We start from the raw sequence: 17,500 nt of genomic DNA, 5'->3' as shown, positions 1-17,500 counted from the left end.
GTGTGTGTGTGTGCTGACTGTTGTGTGAAAGTATGTACATTATATTTTTTGAGGGAGGGGTGGAGCACTGAGTAAAGGTAATCTGAGATGGTGTGTGTGTGTGTGTGTGTGTGTGTGTGCAGCTGAACCTGGCTTCCAGTGGCTCCCTGCTGAAGCGGGACAGTGGTTCGGAGGTGTACCCGGAGGGTCTTCCCCACCCCCCTACCTCAGCGGCCGCCCCCATCACCCCCCTGCGCCAGGGCCCGTCAGTGATCAGCTCCTCCAGCCTGCACTCCCACTCCCACTCCCACTCCCACGCGCACGCCGTCGGCCCCATACGCCGGCGCAACTCCGACAAGTACTGCACCCCCATCGCCTCAGGTACCCGCTGATGCCCCCCTAACCCCCCACCCCACCCCACCGCCTCTCGCCGGGTCCCGATTAATCATTAGAGAAATTGTTTTTCTCTTCCCTCCGCTTCGTTCACAGGATTTTACCGGTTTACTTTACGAGAACGACTGTAGATGCACTGTTTATAAATTGAATTGAATTACATATAATTGTGACCGATTGTGTGCGTTGCCCCTGCGTGACCTCTGACCCCCCCGTGCCCCCCAGAGCTGGCCCAGAACTGTGAGTTCTACAAGAACGCCGACGTCAGGCCCCCCTTCACATACGCCTCCCTCATACGCCATGTGAGTGATCGCAACGCTCCCCTCCTCCCGCTCCTACCCCCCTACCCCTTTTACCCCCTTCACTCCTACCCCTCCTACCCCTTTTACCCCCCCTCCTACTCCCACCTCTCACTCCTTCGTTCTAACCCCCCCCCTCCCCAGGCTATCTTGGAGTCCCCGGACAGACAGCTGACCCTCAACGAGATCTACAACTGGTTTACACGAAAGTTCGCCTACTTCAGGAGAAACACAGCCACGTGGAAGGTGAGAACACAACATTACGCACACACACACACACACACACACACACACACACACACACAAACACAGACGAGTCGAGCAGGCAATTCTCCCCTAAATACCTGAATCAGTTTGTGAGCTTGCACAGAGGTGGGCTCCGAGTCCCTCAGATCCTGGTCCGTCCTCTGTGCTGCCCGGCAGGACGGCAGGACGGCAGGATGGCAGGACGGCAGGGGTGCCGTGCATCTCACGCTCCCTGAACGCTCTGAACACTCTGAACGCTCTGAACGCTCCCCCAGATACCACCATTAGGGGCTCCTGCTCCCCCTCCACCCCCCGGGAGTGAATGATCATCTCTCCTGGTCTCCTGGCGGCGAGGCCACGTCCGTCCTGCATACGGCCTCATTACAGAGGCACACACACACACACACACACACACACACACACACACAGCTGGAACACATGCACATAAATCCCCTACACCTCCCCTTCCCTCTCGCTCTTTCCCTTACACACACACACACACACACACACACACACACACACACACCTGGCCTGATCCCACCATTGTAGGTGATGACCCATTTCTGCCGAAGCCTCTCGCTAATTTGAGTGTCAGCTCCTCCGGAGAGGCAGGATTGAGGGAGACGATGAGGAAGAGGGTTTTTGCCGAGACCCCGACCTCCCTCTAATAGTCCTGAAGTGTGTGGGGGAGGGAGGGGGCGGGAAAATCTATACCTCCTCATCTTTAAATATATCTTTTAAATATGTAGACCTTTAAGTCCAACTCTGCACAGCCTCATGTATTTATACAGCAGCCGGACGGCCGAGGAGGTCTGCATGTGTGTGTGTGTGTGTGTGTGTCCTTAATAAGCCGTCATATTTCATGAGGAGGGGGGCCGAGTGCTCGATGAGAGGGGAGGGAGGGGCCGTCAGTGAGGAGAAGATGCAGGATCCCGTTCCAGATGTGGTCTTCAGAAGGTGTGAGGTCCAGACCTGCCAGACCTGCCGTGCACGCCCGCCGCCGTCCCCCGCCAGCCCGAGACCAGGCGGTTCTTCTTCCCGGCACGCATCCGTCCGGAGGCGGGGCTGGATGAGTCGCCACGTTCCCGGCGTGATGACGAGCTCCTCCCCGCCGCTCCGGTGAAGCCCGGAGAGGCGTCTCGGCGCCGAACCCCTGCTTTGTGTTTCATCAAACACAATTCAATCTTCCCCTCTGAATTTGCGCCTCTCGCCGGCGCCGCTGGCGGCTCGGCCCTCTCAGCCGCGTGGAGTGGGGATGAGTGGCACGTGCGCTGTGACCCACTGTAAATGACTGCTAATGTTTTAACTGGGAGAATCAGGCTTTCATCACGGAGACAAATGCAAATTGCACCGCAATAGTGCTGTTGTCTAGCACACGTGTGTGTGTGTGTGTGTGTGTGTGCATGTGTGTTTGCACTGTCAGGGTGGCGGGCGGAGATTGGGGTCAGACTCATTTACAAAACTTAGCATCACGGCTCGGGGGTTGCGAGGATGCGGGGGAGAGAGGGTTCCTCCGCTGATTATGGCTTGTGTAATTATGTGTGTGTTTGTGTGAGCGCGCACATGTGTGTGTGTGTGTGTGTGTGTGTGTGTGTGTGTAATTACGGCAAGGAGTGATGCGTGCCCGGCCTGTCCCTCCCTCTCTGCCTGGAACAGCGTGTCAGAGAGAATATGCAGGATTTAATTATAGACGAATTAAAATTGGTAATGAAATTGGCCATGAACAAACTACAAATAGCAGATGAAAAGGGAGGCCTGTCCCCGGGGGGGGAGACCAAGATAGCGGTGTGCCTGCCTGCCTGCCTGCCCGAGTGTGTGTGTGTGTGTGTGTGTGTGTGTGTGTACTGATGATGACTGATTACAAAAAGAGCGAGATAAAATACCACGGCGCGGCTGCCTTCCATTAGCAATATAAATAACACACATATAGAAGGTGGAGCGTCGGTGCGTTATAGAAAGGTTGTGTTTGAATTTAAATACAAAAACACCCGATGTGGGTGTTCGGAGCCGAGGCCGGAGCAGGAGGGCGGCGCGGGGCCTCAGGACCCCCCCTCGGATGACCGTCACATTTTTCCTTCAGCCATTTACCAGAAACACAAAGGGAAGAAGAGGCGTATGAAAATGGGAAATAGTTAAAATGGGCATTTATAAAATTGCCATAATTTGATCTGTGAGGAAATGCAGTCCTGAGATGAAGGTGTGATGGACATTTCTGTCTCTCAGAACGCCGTGCGCCACAACCTGAGTCTGCACAAGTGTTTTGTCCGCGTGGAGAACGTGAAGGGGGCCGTGTGGACCGTGGACGAAGTCGAATACCAAAAGAGGAGACCACCAAAGATGACCGGGTGAGACGGAGCACACACACACACACACACACACACACACAGATGTCTCCAGGTGCACCCCTGAGGGTGATGTGAGTGTGAGCTGATGGGCCCCGGCACCATGATTGGCCTAAGTGCAGCCTAATAGTCCGACTCAAGAGAAATAGAGGCGTCCAGTGAGGGAAGAGTGTGTGTTCTCCTGTTTGTCCACACCATTAGTACGCAGCTGTGTGTGTGTGTGGGGGGGGGTTAGCACATGTAAACAGATGTTCACTCCAATTGCCAGAGAAGTCTGGGATAATTATGCACGTGTGTGCATGCACACACACACACACACACACACACACACACACCTGCGTGCCAGATATTAGACTGAGCCCAGTGTTTAGGCCTCTGTTTACTGACTGTGAGCTTTTCAAGCGAACGGGTGAGATTTATCAGGGAGCTTTGGCCGGGTGACATTTTATGTTAAACTCTGAGCGTGCCCACGCCCACGTGCACGTCCACGCCCACCCTCCCCCTTGACATTGTGTATGTTTGTGTTCACAGAAGTCCCACTCTGGTGAAAAACATGATTTCAGGCCTGGGCTTTGGATCCCTAAATGCCAGCTACCAGGTGAGAAACACCCTCCACCACACCAACCCACCCCACGCTCTCTCTCTCCCTCTCCCAGTCTCACACACACACACACACACACACACACACTCACACAACCGCAGCCAATCGCAATCAAGGGCACTAATATCAATTCCCTTTCATAATTAGCAGATTCCCTAACGACGTTCTTGCCGGCTCCCTCTTCTCCTGCGAGAGCCTCACCTCCCACCTCACTCCCTCACATGCGTGCACACACCCACACACACACACACACACACACACACACACACACCAAGTGAGTCTCTAGTCTTTGCTGTGCGCACACACACTTACACACACACACACGCGTGTGCTGTTTTTTCTTGTGCAGGTGTAAAATCGTTTCGCCGCCGCCGCCGCCTGTTCCAGAGAATTCCCAAATCTTTTGTAATTTCTGCTCTTGTAAGGGGGGGTTTGTACCTGCTCAATCCCCCTGCAGCTGGATCTGAACTGGATCTGAACCGGATCTGAACTGGATCCGAACTGGATCCGAACTGGATCTGAGTGTTTGGAACCGTGACAGACGGCGGCCCCGGTTGGCCCCGCCTGTTGTCTCTGCCGCTGACATTGACGATGGGTGTGTTTGCATGTGCGTGCGTGTGTGTGTGTGTGTGTGTGTGTGTGTGTGTGTGTTTGGGTCGAGGCTCGGTCCGGTCCAGTGAGACTGGAGGAGAGCAGGCTCCTGACAGGGCCGTCAGTGCACCACCTCCAGTCAGGACTAGAAAAGCACTGTGTGCAAGCGCCCCCTAGTGGCTGGTCGGGTCCACTGGTGCTGTGGTGGATGTGAATGATACGTGGCTCTGATACATGGAACACCCCACACACACACACACACACACACACACACACACACACACCTCTCCCATGTTGATGTGTATCATCACACAAAAATACAGTTGTTATTTAAATGTGTGGTGTTTAAATAATCATCGCTTGTGTGTGTGTGTGTGTGTGTGTGTGTGTGTGTGTGTGTGTGTAGGCGGCGCTGGCAGAGAGCAGTCTGTCCCTGCTCAACAGCCCCCCCCTGGTGACCCCTCCGTCAGCCGCCAGCCTCAACATGCTGCATGTGGGCCACGATGATGTCAGCTCCACCGTGGAGCAGGTCAACAGCAACGGCAGCTGCAGCCCTACTCTCAGCCCGCAGCAGTACAGGTGACACACACACACACACACACACACACACTGCCAAAAGATTATACACATTATTATTATCATTATTATTATTATTATTATTATTATTATTATTATTATTATTATTATTATCAGCAGCATTATTACTATTAATGTTAGTTGTTGTAGTAATCCTATTACTACTATTATGATTATTATTATCATTATTATTATAATTGCTACCATCATCATTCATATTATTATTATTGTTATTATTTTGATATGCATAATTTGTTTTCATATATATATATATATTTACAAAGAGTAGTATTATTCTTTGTTATTGTTATCATAATTATTATTATAATCACCATCATCATCATTTTTATCATTGTCATTATTATTACTACATCAGTAATTATCATCGATGCTAATATTATTATTTGTTGTAGTAATTGTAGAAGTAATGTAAATGGGCAATGATAAAAGTAAAAAGTAATAGTAATAAAAAATATAATTTGATTAATTTATATTATGCGATTCTATTCTATTCTATTCTATTCTATATTATAGTATATCATTATATATTATGGTATATTATTAAAGTATAATTCAATACATATTTATACATTTGATAATCTACTGATTGTAATTGAAATTGTACTATTATAACGGCACAGTAGAAGTCGTATTTGCACCGTTGTTACGCTTGTTATCAGCGGCGTTGAGGAGCGCTGGCGGTAGCGTTCCTCTTCTAGTGGCGTGCACGTGACTCCCGTGACTTCCAAACGCTCCCTGAACCCGGTCCAGCCTCTCCGCGGCTAAGCGTGTGTCGTGTGTGTCGTGTGTGTCGTGTGTGTCGTGTGTGTCGTGTGCGTCGTGTGTGTCGCAGCCACCCGGTGCATGTGAAGGAGGAGCCTGCGGAGCTGGAGGAGGACAGCCGGCCCGTGTCCCTGCTGGCCGCCGTCACTCACAGCCTGCCGCTGCCCAGCGACGAGCGCGACCTGGAGGAGGACCTCCCCACCGAGGAGCTGGAGTAGGACCGCCGGAGGGACGCCACGCCAGACCGGCGCGGCGGCGGGACCGGTCCTGAGCCCTCCCAGCAGGCAAGAGCTACGCAAGAGGAGAGGAGAAGAAGAAGAAGAAGAAGAAGAAGAAGAAGAAGAAAAAGAAGAAGAAGGAGAAGGAGAGAAGAAGGAGAAGGAGAGAGAGTGTTTTCGTTTGTTTGTTTGTTCGTTTGTTTCATCAAGGAACTCCAGACAGGGTGAGACCACCTCCGGAGCGCTGCTTTACCTCCACGTGTTTCTGTTCCCACACTCCGAGGTGAAACGCATTCGAAGCCGCATGCACACACACACACACACACACACACACACACACACACACACACACACACACACTGGCAAACCATTGTCAAACCACGTCTTGTCATCCTTTTCAAATCAGTCACAGAGAGCCCAAGACATTTGGACACACACTGTTATCCCCCCACCCTCCACACACACACACACATACATACACACACACACACACACACACACACACACACACACACGCCTCCCTCTCCGTTGTCTGCTGGCCATTTAAATCGAGGTGGGTGAAGAAGAGGAGCGGGACAGGACACACCAGGATGAAGTGTATATAGCTGTGGAGACCCCGGGGTGGAGCGGCGAGCCCCCCCACCGTCACTTCCCCTTTTCTTTCTCACACTTGTTGGTTTGCCTGAGCGGCTGGGCTTCACCGTGGGACCGTGGGACCGTGGGAGTGGAAGGGTCTCAGACCTCCAGCACCACCAAGACTTTCAAGGCATCCTTCTGACTTTCTGCTTCTACGTTAGGAAAAAAAAGAGAAGATGTTTTGTTTTGTTTTGTTGTCGATTTTTTTTTTCCCCCTCCCGTCTCCACCCGCTAAGACTGCAGGAGGCGGAGCTCCCGGAGCTCCCGGAGCCCCGCCTCCTCTCCTCCGCCGCCGCCGATGGAGGGATGAACACTTGTGAACGGAGAGGAGACGGAGCGGACGGAGGAGGGGGGTCCACAGAAACATTGACTCGAAAAGAAAAAAAAAAGAAAAGGAGTATACCGAGATAAAGAGCGGTAGCTTGGTCTTTTCCTCCTTTGATTTGGTGTTGTTATCACTCTTTCTTTTCCTCCCGCGGGGGCCGTGTTTCCCCCCGAGGACGCTGTTGTGTTTTTCCCTTCGCGCCGTGACCTGTTTGACTTCCCTCTGGCTGTTTCGCACCATTCCGGACGAGGAGCGGCCAGGAAAGAGAAAGGAGGAGGAGAGAAAGCGCAGTATTTCCCCTCCCCCGACCCCCGACCCCCGACCCCCGACCCCTGACCCCTGACCCGGGCCCCCCTCCCGCTCAGTCCCGAGTGTAGCAAGCGAGAAATCAGGACGAAAGCACTTAGAGCTGCCGTTTTCCTCGGCGTGCGTTGCGGTTCTTCTCCTCGGGTCGCGGGTTCAGTCCAGAAATATCAGCTTTAAAAGATAAAATATATATATAAGAAATTATTATTATGATGGCAGTCAGAGAATACCTCATCCCGCCTCGGCTCCGCCTGGAGCCGTGTCCAAATTCACAGAGGAAGGGGGTGCGGGGGAGGTCGGCTCCGCTCGGCCACGCCGGGCCAGCTCCTCCCCGCCGTCCCCCCGTCGGCCCCCCGCCGGCCCCCCGTCGGCCCCCCGTCGGCCCCCCGTCGGCTCCCCGTCGGCCCCTCTCCTCTCTGGAACGTCACCTCCAACTCTTCATCTGCTTCTCCGCGCTTCGCTTTTGTTACAGGGAACCAAAGAAACGTGTCGAAAAAACCAAAAACCCTAATTTTTTTTTTCTTACCGACCCCCACCCCTCTTCTCGATCACCGGCCAAAACACAACCGCCCCCCTGAGCCCCGAAACCCCGAACCCCCCAATGCTCGACCGTTCCCAAAGCCAAAGTGTGAGACACAGGTGAGGGGCGAGCGGTCACAGGTGAAAGGCCAAAAAACTAGCATGAACAGCACTTGCACAGTTTCCTCCCGCCACAAAAAAGAGAAGAGAAATAGCACTTAGAGGTAAAGACCCCCCGCCCCCCCCGGCCCCCCCACGCTCAGGCCCCGCCGTGTCCCCGGCACCGACCCCAGGCATTTGAACGCACCTGTGATATTTACCTTTACCTTGTAAGATTCCTTCGCGGAAGCAGGAGGTGGAACACTGGGCTCCGCCGACACGTTCGGAAGCTTTTAAAAAAAGGCTCTCCGGAAGCGTCCCCGAATGCAGCGCGGTCAGCGTGGCTGCGGCGGCCTCGGCCGGTCCGGGCCTCGGCCGGTCCGGGCCTCGGCCGGGCCCTCCGCCGGCCGGGGAGCCTCCTCGCCGTCTCCTGATGAAAACCAAAAAGCACTCTACCTCCTTTTCCAAACGCTTCAGCCGGCGGGAGACACACCTTTTCTACGCGACTCCTTGATAGTAAAAAGAGAAAAAAAAAAAAAGAAAAAAATAGCCCAGATCTTTCTCCCCCGTCTGACCAGGTGACCCCCCCCCCCCCCCGACCAGACCAACACCCACACAGACTCCCCTGGATTTTAAAAAGACTACCTCTCCTCAGACCTCATCTAAAGCACTCAACACATCCTGCGCTCACGCCTGATTGGCTGAGCCCCCGGGCCCAGCTGGTGGGCGCCGTGGCTGCTGGGAGCTGGTTGTCAGGGGTGATGATAGGCAGAGTGTCACCCGTACACACACACACACACACACACACACACACACACACACACACACTTTAACAACCCAGACGAACTGCTACACACACACTCGAGCTTTAAGACGCACCTGTAAACAGCACTGCTTCCCACAGGTGTGGAGCTCACAGGTGAGGAGCTCACAGGTGTGAAGCTCACAGGTGTGAAGCTCACAGGTGTGAAGCTCACAGGTGTGGAGCTCACAGGTGAGGAGCTCACAGGTGTGAAGCTCACAAGTGTGGATCCCCCTGTTCTCTCCAAGCCGCCATGACGCCATGTATCTTGGTATTTGAATGCCTGAGTTCCTGTCCCCCCACCAGCTCCTGACTTCCTGTTTCCTTTCCCGCCTCCACCTGTGTAGCTGTCGTAAGGCCCCGCCCCCGCCCTCCCACGGCCCCGCCCCCCCAGTCCCGGCCCCGCCCCCGGCTCCGCCTCCTATCCTGTCCTGCTAATGCTGAAGTATCTGTATTTATCATGTTACGTGCTGCAGGTATCTTGGTTTGAATAGTTCTGTTTTTAATGTTTCCATTTTTTTCGGTTCTTCATAAAAAAAAAAAACGTCTGGGACGATGATTTTTTTTTTAAAGTGTATTATCACAAAAAAGTAAAAAGAATAAAAGTTAGATCAGTGGTTTAGGTAAGACCTGTTTGTATATTTATCTTAGCTAGGTCTATTTTGATACTTTTTTGTCTCTGTACTGCATTTATGCATTTTTAAGGAAAAAAAAACTCAAAGTTACTTCGTGATGAACTGATACCTCAGAAGGACTTTCTCTCAAAGACGGGACCAAAACCTCCGAGGAGGAGGAGGAGGAGGAGGAGGAGGAGGAGGAGATGTAGCCCCTTTGCTTTAAGACCAAATGCGGAGCTCTAGAAAAGTGTTGCTGTCGATCCCTTGGGGTCCCCGTGACCCCCCCCCCTCCTGCCGTGACCCCCGAACCCTGTCATTCCTTCGCTGAACTCTGACCCGCAGAGCTGTCAATCATCTGCAGGAGCCGTGGGGGGGCCGGGAGGGGCGGGGTGGGCGAGGGGGGGTCGCGGACTCACGCACCTGGCCGGTGGCGAGCGGTCCGGAAGCTAACCTTCGCGCCCCCCGGAGGCCAAACGGTTCTGTCTTTTTGATACTCCTCCGCCAGCGACGTGTGGAAACCAAAACGTGGGCTGGCTCTCAGAGCCCCCTCCTGGACGGCCAGGGATCTGCAGGCCAGCCCCGCTCAGCCCAAACTCCTGAACTCGAACCAAACTAATGCCACAACGTAACCAAACGAAAACCAAGCTACTTCCAAAACTCTCCATCGACTTCAAGGACCACCGTTACCGTCAGCTGTTTTTCTCCCGGCGCCGCAGGAGCAGCCTGCGTCTTATTGGCTAGCGACTGACTCGATGGACTAAAGGAGCCCGAATCCTGGTGTGTGATTGGACAGTTCAGAGGCGTGGTGTGTGTGGGTGGGTGTGGGTTGGGGGGGCATCGGGAATGACCACTTGAGCTCTCCTCGGGTCAAACCTTAGGAAGGTGTGTACATTTTCAGCGGTGACTCTGCATCGGTTTCCTGATCGGCCTTTTCTGTTCTTCTGTTTCTTGTTCTTTGGAAGCGTGGCCCGAGTCGGAGGGGGGGCCGCAGGGACCTGGTGGTGGCTTTAGAGAGCGATTCGGGGACCCCCCCCCCCCCCCCCCCCCCGGACCCTCCGCCTCGGGCAGCCATGTAATGCCAGTCACTGCCCTTTCCTTCATGCTGTATAAAACACACACACACACACACACACACACACACATATATCTGTGTATTTGTAACCTGAATCTTCTTGTGTCTGTCCATGCAGACAATAAAAAACTGTACAGTAGGTCTAGTTGCATGTAATCTGTACTAATTATTGACAATGGCATTATAAAATGCAATAAAATACTTATTACACTGTCCCGGCTGCGTCGCTGCTTCCTTTACGCTCGAAACTCGCCTCGGTCTGAAACCAGGACCGCCACGATGCCCCTTCAGCTCCAGCAGAAGCTCCTGCAGCACAAAAGAAAGCATCAGAAGAACAGAAGCAGGACTGTCAGGTAACATCTAACTCCATAACACCAACCCCTGCCCGCAGAGAGAGCCGCGGGGTGGTTCCTGCCGAAACCTGATCCACGTCAGGTCTGAACTCGGTGCCTCAGGACCTTCTGAATGTGAACTTTGACGCGGTGGTTGTTTCCTCTCCATCTCTTGTCCCCCTCTGTACGCCATGCTGTCACAGAGCGATGACACCGAGCAGAGAGGAGTCCAACCAAGTTCTGCACGCTCTCATCATTCACCACCAAGAAGAAGGAAAAATTCCTGACTCCGGCTGACGGTGCGAGATGGTTCACGTCGGATCATCTCTGGACTTCTTGCAAAGCAGAGGGATCATCTCATGCATTTAGGGCTTCCTGTTCTCTATTTTCAGCAAAAGGAACGAGAGACAGCCGCAGTCCAACGCCTTCCTTCAAGGGTTTTATGTGAGTAGCACTTTCTTTTCCGTCACACATTTATCCCACATTTATCTTCAGTCTTTCATGCTCTCAGTCCAGTCCACACCTGGACTGAGAGCTTTATCTCCAGTCATTCCTGCAGACCTTCATGAGTGTGTGTGTTTGTGGGGGGGGGGGAGGTTTCACCAGGGCTGTGATACAGAAAGCGTCCACCAGGAGGGGTAAACAAACCGGACAACACATAAACAGTCTCCCGGCCACAAACATCTCTCTCCGTCCACTGACAGGCTCCCACCAACAGAGTGGGCCAGAGAGGCGTGGAGGCCGCCGACCCGCCGACTCCCCGCCGCCTTCGCCGTCTTGGATTCTCCTCAGCCTTCACCTGCCGTTCCCTCGCGCCCGCGGCTTCGGCAGATGCCCCGCAGCCTAGCCGGGTTCCCCGCGGGCCCCGAGCCAAGGATGTTGCCACGAGGAGGAAAAATGGCTGTAAAGTTGAGTCTTTGTTCATTCTTCTCCTTTTAGTGAACTTCTGTAAGTCATCCGGGGAGACGCGCTCCCTCTCTCTTTACGCTCAAACCCCAGTGACATTTGCTTTGGGATCGACCCCATCCCGGGCCCGTTCGACACACACTCACACCGGCTGCCATGGTGAATACTAAGCAGACCCTCCGAGGCGTGCAGAGTGCCAGGTGATCCAGGGAGCAGAGCCACTCACAGGTTCTACTCAGCGTCACACGTCCTGTTTGCTGCAAAGCAATCTCTGCAAAGGTCTTCATGCTCCTCTGGACTGGGTAAGCAAAGCAGTGTGTGTGTGTGTGTGTGTGTGTGTGTGTGTGGTGGGGATTGAGGTGCATTGAGGTACGTGCACACCCTGTGAACCACCAAGTCATCTCTTCACCTTCTACCCAGTCTGCCAGCCTTCACCCAAAAAAAAACACAACTTAATCTGTTTATATTGTTGCAGCGATCTAGCCACAGACCATCACACACACACACACACACACACACACAAACACACAGACATACACACACTGTTTGTTATATTCATCACTTGCCTTTTCTGAGTTACTTAATAAATATAAAAAAAAATTAAATATATTCAAATACTTTATTACTATTGTTCTGATAATTATGATAGAAAGTAAAATAATTTTCTGTATGTGTATATGTGTATATTCATATGTATATATCTATGTATGTATGTGTATGTAATTATGTATGCATGTATGTATTAGCATAAGTATGTGTCTGCATAAATGTATGTATGTATGTATGCATGTATGTATATATGGATGGATGGATGAATGCATGCATGTATGTGTGTATGTATGTATGTATGTTTGTATGTATGTATGTATATATGTAAATAAGTATGTATGTATGTATGTATGTATGCATATTGTTATGTATGTATGTTTGTATGTATGTATGAATGTATGTGTGTATGTATGAATATATTCATGGATATATATATATATATATATAGATATATATATATATATGTTTGCATTCATGTATATGTGTTTATTTATTAACATAGATATGTATGTTCACTTGTAAGTATGTATGTGTAAATGTATGTATGTTTGTATGCATGTACGTATGTATGTATATGTATGCATGTATATATGTATGCATGTATGTTTGAATGTATGTATGTATGTATGTATGAATGTATGTTTGTAAGTATGTATCTATGTATGCATGTTTGTATGTATGTAGATATGTAGGTATGTATGTATATATGTATATATGTATGTATGTATGTACATATGTATGTATGTTTGTGTAAATGTATGTATGTATGTATATATATAAGTATATAAGCATGCATGTTGTATGTAGGTATGTATGTATGTCCGAAAATTGAGTATGTATGTATGTATGAATGTTTGTATATAGGTGTGAAAGTGTGTGTGCATGTATGTATGTATGTAAGTATGTATGTATGTATATATATGTATGTATGTATGAATGTATGTATGTTTGTATTGAGGTTTGTATGTCGTATGTATGCATGTATGTATGTATGTTTGTATGTATGTATGTACGTATATATGTGTGTTTATTTGCATGTATGTGTGTAAATATGTATGTTTGTGTATATGTCTGTATGTGTGTATATATGTTTGTATGTATGTAGGTATGTATGGAGGTACATATGCATCGATTTTTTATGTATTTATGTGTGTTTATTTGTATGTTTGTATCGATGTATGTATGTATGCATGTTTGTATATAAATGTTTATGTCTGTGTGTATTTATGTATGTTTGTATGTTGGAAGTATGAATGCATGTATGAATGTATGTATGTATGTATGTATGTATGTATGTATGTATGTATGTACCTTTGTGAATATGTTTTATGTCTGTATTTATGTATAAATGTATGTAGGTTTGAATGTATGTATGAATGAATGTATGTATGTATCTATGTATATATGGATGTATGAATCTATGTATGTATGTATATATATATATGTGTATTTATGTATGTGTGTATGTATGTAAGTATGTATGCATGCAGGTTTGTATGTATGTAGGTATGTATGAATGTTTGTATATATATATATGAAAGTGTGTATGCATAAATTTATGTATGTATATTTGTGTGTATGTCTTTATGTATGTGTGTATGTCTTTATGTATGTATGTCTGTATGTGTATATATAGGTTTGTGTGTATGTATGTAGGTATGTATGTATGTATGTACGTATGCTTGCATGTTTTTATATATGTATGTGAGTTATTTGTATGAATGTCTCCATGTATGTATGTATGCATGTGTGTGTATTAGTCTTTATGTCTGTGTGTATGTATGTATGTCTGTTTGTTTGTAACTATGAATGTATGTATGGATGTACGTATGTATGAATGTATGTATGTATATATGTATGTATGTATGCATGTAGGTCTGTAGGCATATATATATATGTGTTTGAGTATATATGTATGTATGTGTGTTTGTAGGTAGGTATGCATGAAAATATGTATGTATGGGTTTGTATGTATGGATTTTTGTATGTAGGTATAATGTATGTATGCATGTATGTATGTATGCATGTGTTTATTGTATGTATGTATCTGTATATGTATGTATGTCTGTCTGTATTTATGTATATATATATGTGTAGTTTTAAATGTATGAATGTATGTATGTATGAATGGATGTATGTTTGTATGTAGGTTTGTATGTATGTATGTATTAATGTCTGTATTTATGTAAATGTATACACAAACATATATACATACATACATAAAACCATAAATATATACATACATACATACATAAATAATTACATACATGCATATATACATACAAACTCATTTACAAACATTCACACATACATACATACATACATGCTCATTTACAAAAATACAAATTTACATATATACATATATAAAGACATGCATGAATGCAAACATGCATTCATACATTCATTGTTACATAAATGCATACATAACTACATACATTCATAAATACATAAAAAACATTCAAGAAAACATACATACACACAAATATGCAGACAAACCTACATAACTACATACAAACATACATATATACATTGTATATACATTCATACATACGTGCACACATACATACATACATATATACATACATAAATACAAACAGACAAGAATATATACATACATACTTACATATATACAGACATACATACATACAATCAATCCTACATATAGACATAAACACAGATACATACATACATACATACATACAAACATACATACATAGATACATACATACATACTTTGATGCCTGCATACATGCATGCATAAATACAGACATTCATAAAACATACATACATACATAAACAAATATATTCATATATACATATAAACATAAAAACATACATGAATACATACATACATTCATACCTACATAAAACATACATACATACATACAAACATGCAATCATAAAAACATACATACATATATACGTACCTACATACATACAAATATAAATACATACTTGAATACTTACATACATACATATATACATACATATTTACATACATATATACATACAAACCTACATACAGCATAAATATATACATGCATACATATATAAATACATTCATAAATACATACATATAAACATACATACATACATACATATATATACAAACATAAAAACATATGTACATACATGCCTTCATACAAACATATTTATACTTACATACAAACATACATACTTACATACATACATACAAACATACTTTCATATATATATACATACATACATACATTCATGCGTACATAAATACATACATTCATAAATACATACCTAAATACATACATACATACATCCATACATACATAAGTACATACATACATACATCGTAAAAAACATACATTTATTCATACGTACATAAAAAACATGCATAAAGTCATACATACTTACATGCATACATACATACAGCTCTTCCCATTAACAATGTTTATGTTCTATGTTTTTCTGTCGTCAACTTGTAAAGCGTCTTTGTGTACCGTGAAAAGCGCTATACAAATCGTATGTATTATTATTATTATTATACATAAAAAACATGTATGAATACATACATACATACATACATTCCTACATTAAAACATACATGCATACATACATACATTCATACCTGCATACATGCATGCATAAATACATACATTCGTAAATACATAAGCACAGACATACATACATACAAACATACATGCAAACATACATAAATCCACAAATATATGTATACATACATAACTACCTTCATACATACATACAAACATAGATACATATATGCATTGTATAAACATACATACATACATACATACATTCATGCACACATGAATCGATATATTAATAAATACATACATACATACATAAGACATAAAAAATACATTCATACATACATAAATCCACAAATATATGCATACATACATAACTACCTTCATACATACATACAAACATAGATACATATATGCATTGTATAAACATACATACATACATACATTCATGCATACATAAATACATATATTAATAAATACATATATATATAAACATACATACATACATATATACATACATAAAACATAAGAAATACATTCATACATACATAAAAACATACATTCATACATACATAAAAACATACATTCATAAATACATACATACATTGACATATACTCATATACCTACGTACAAACATACATGCATACTTTAATACATACATACATACATACATTTCTACATACATACATTCATACCTGTATACATGCATGCATAAATACCTATATTCATAAATACATACACACACCCATACATACATACATACATACATACTTACATAAATACATGCACACATACAACATACATAATTACATGAAACCAATCCTACATATACACATAAACACAGATACATACATACATTGATACAGACAGACATACCCATATACCTACATACAAACATACATACATATATACATACATAAATGCATTGTATATACATACATACTTGTATACATACATACATACATACATGCATAGATAAATACATACATACATACATACATACATATAAACATACATACATACATACGTACATACGTACATACATAAATCGTAAAAACATACATTCATAAATATATTCATAAATACATACATACATACATACATACATACATACGTACATACATACATACATACAAACATAAATACATACATACATACATACAAAGATACATACATACATACATACATACTTACATATATACATATATACCTACATACATATATACATACAAATATACGTACATACATAAATACATACATATATACATATAGTCATACATACATACATACAAACATACATACATACATACATACATACATACCTACATAAATTCATACCTACATTCCTGCATACGTACGTACATACATACATCATAAAACAAACATTCATAAATACATATATACATACATACATACATACAAACATACATACATACATACATACATGCCTTCATACAAACATATTTATACTTACATACAAACATACATACTTACATACATACATACAAACATACTTTCATATATATATACATACATACATACATTCATGCGTACATAAATACATACATTCATAAATACATACCTAAATACATACATACATACATCCATACATACATAAGTACATACATACATACATCGTAAAAAACATACATTTATTCATACGTACATAAAAAACATGCATAAAGTCATACATACTTACATGCATACATACATACACACCTACATACATAGAAAGATACATCCTTACAAACATACATGCAAACATACATACATACATACATACAAGC

General features: G+C 44.9%; 1 protein-coding gene across 2 annotated transcripts in view; it reads left to right on the top strand.

Annotated features, from left to right (window-relative positions):
• foxp4 (forkhead box P4) overlaps positions 1 to 6,134 on the top strand; it is a 75,958-nt gene extending 69,824 nt beyond the window's left edge. For both annotated transcript variants that reach the window (XM_086168656.1, XM_086168655.1), the window contains exons 12-18: positions 123 to 360; positions 598 to 674; positions 816 to 917; positions 3,141 to 3,262; positions 3,791 to 3,857; positions 4,858 to 5,030; positions 5,881 to 6,134. In XM_086168656.1, coding sequence (XP_086024782.1) covers positions 123 to 360; positions 598 to 674; positions 816 to 917; positions 3,141 to 3,262; positions 3,791 to 3,857; positions 4,858 to 5,030; positions 5,881 to 6,028 — 927 coding nt within the window. In that variant the 3' untranslated portion in view covers positions 6,029 to 6,134. The remainder of the gene's footprint in view (positions 1 to 122; positions 361 to 597; positions 675 to 815; positions 918 to 3,140; positions 3,263 to 3,790; positions 3,858 to 4,857; positions 5,031 to 5,880) is intronic.
• The last annotated feature ends 11,366 nt before the right edge of the window (positions 6,135 to 17,500 follow it).

The sequence above is a fragment of the Fistularia commersonii genome, chromosome 21, assembly GCF_037954325.1.
Source record: "Fistularia commersonii isolate RoL2024-O1a breed Wild chromosome 21, RoL_Fcom_v1.0, whole genome shotgun sequence".
NCBI classification, from domain to species: Eukaryota; Metazoa; Chordata; class Actinopteri; order Syngnathiformes; family Fistulariidae; genus Fistularia; species Fistularia commersonii.
This window is presented reverse-complemented; position numbering and strand designations above follow the sequence as displayed.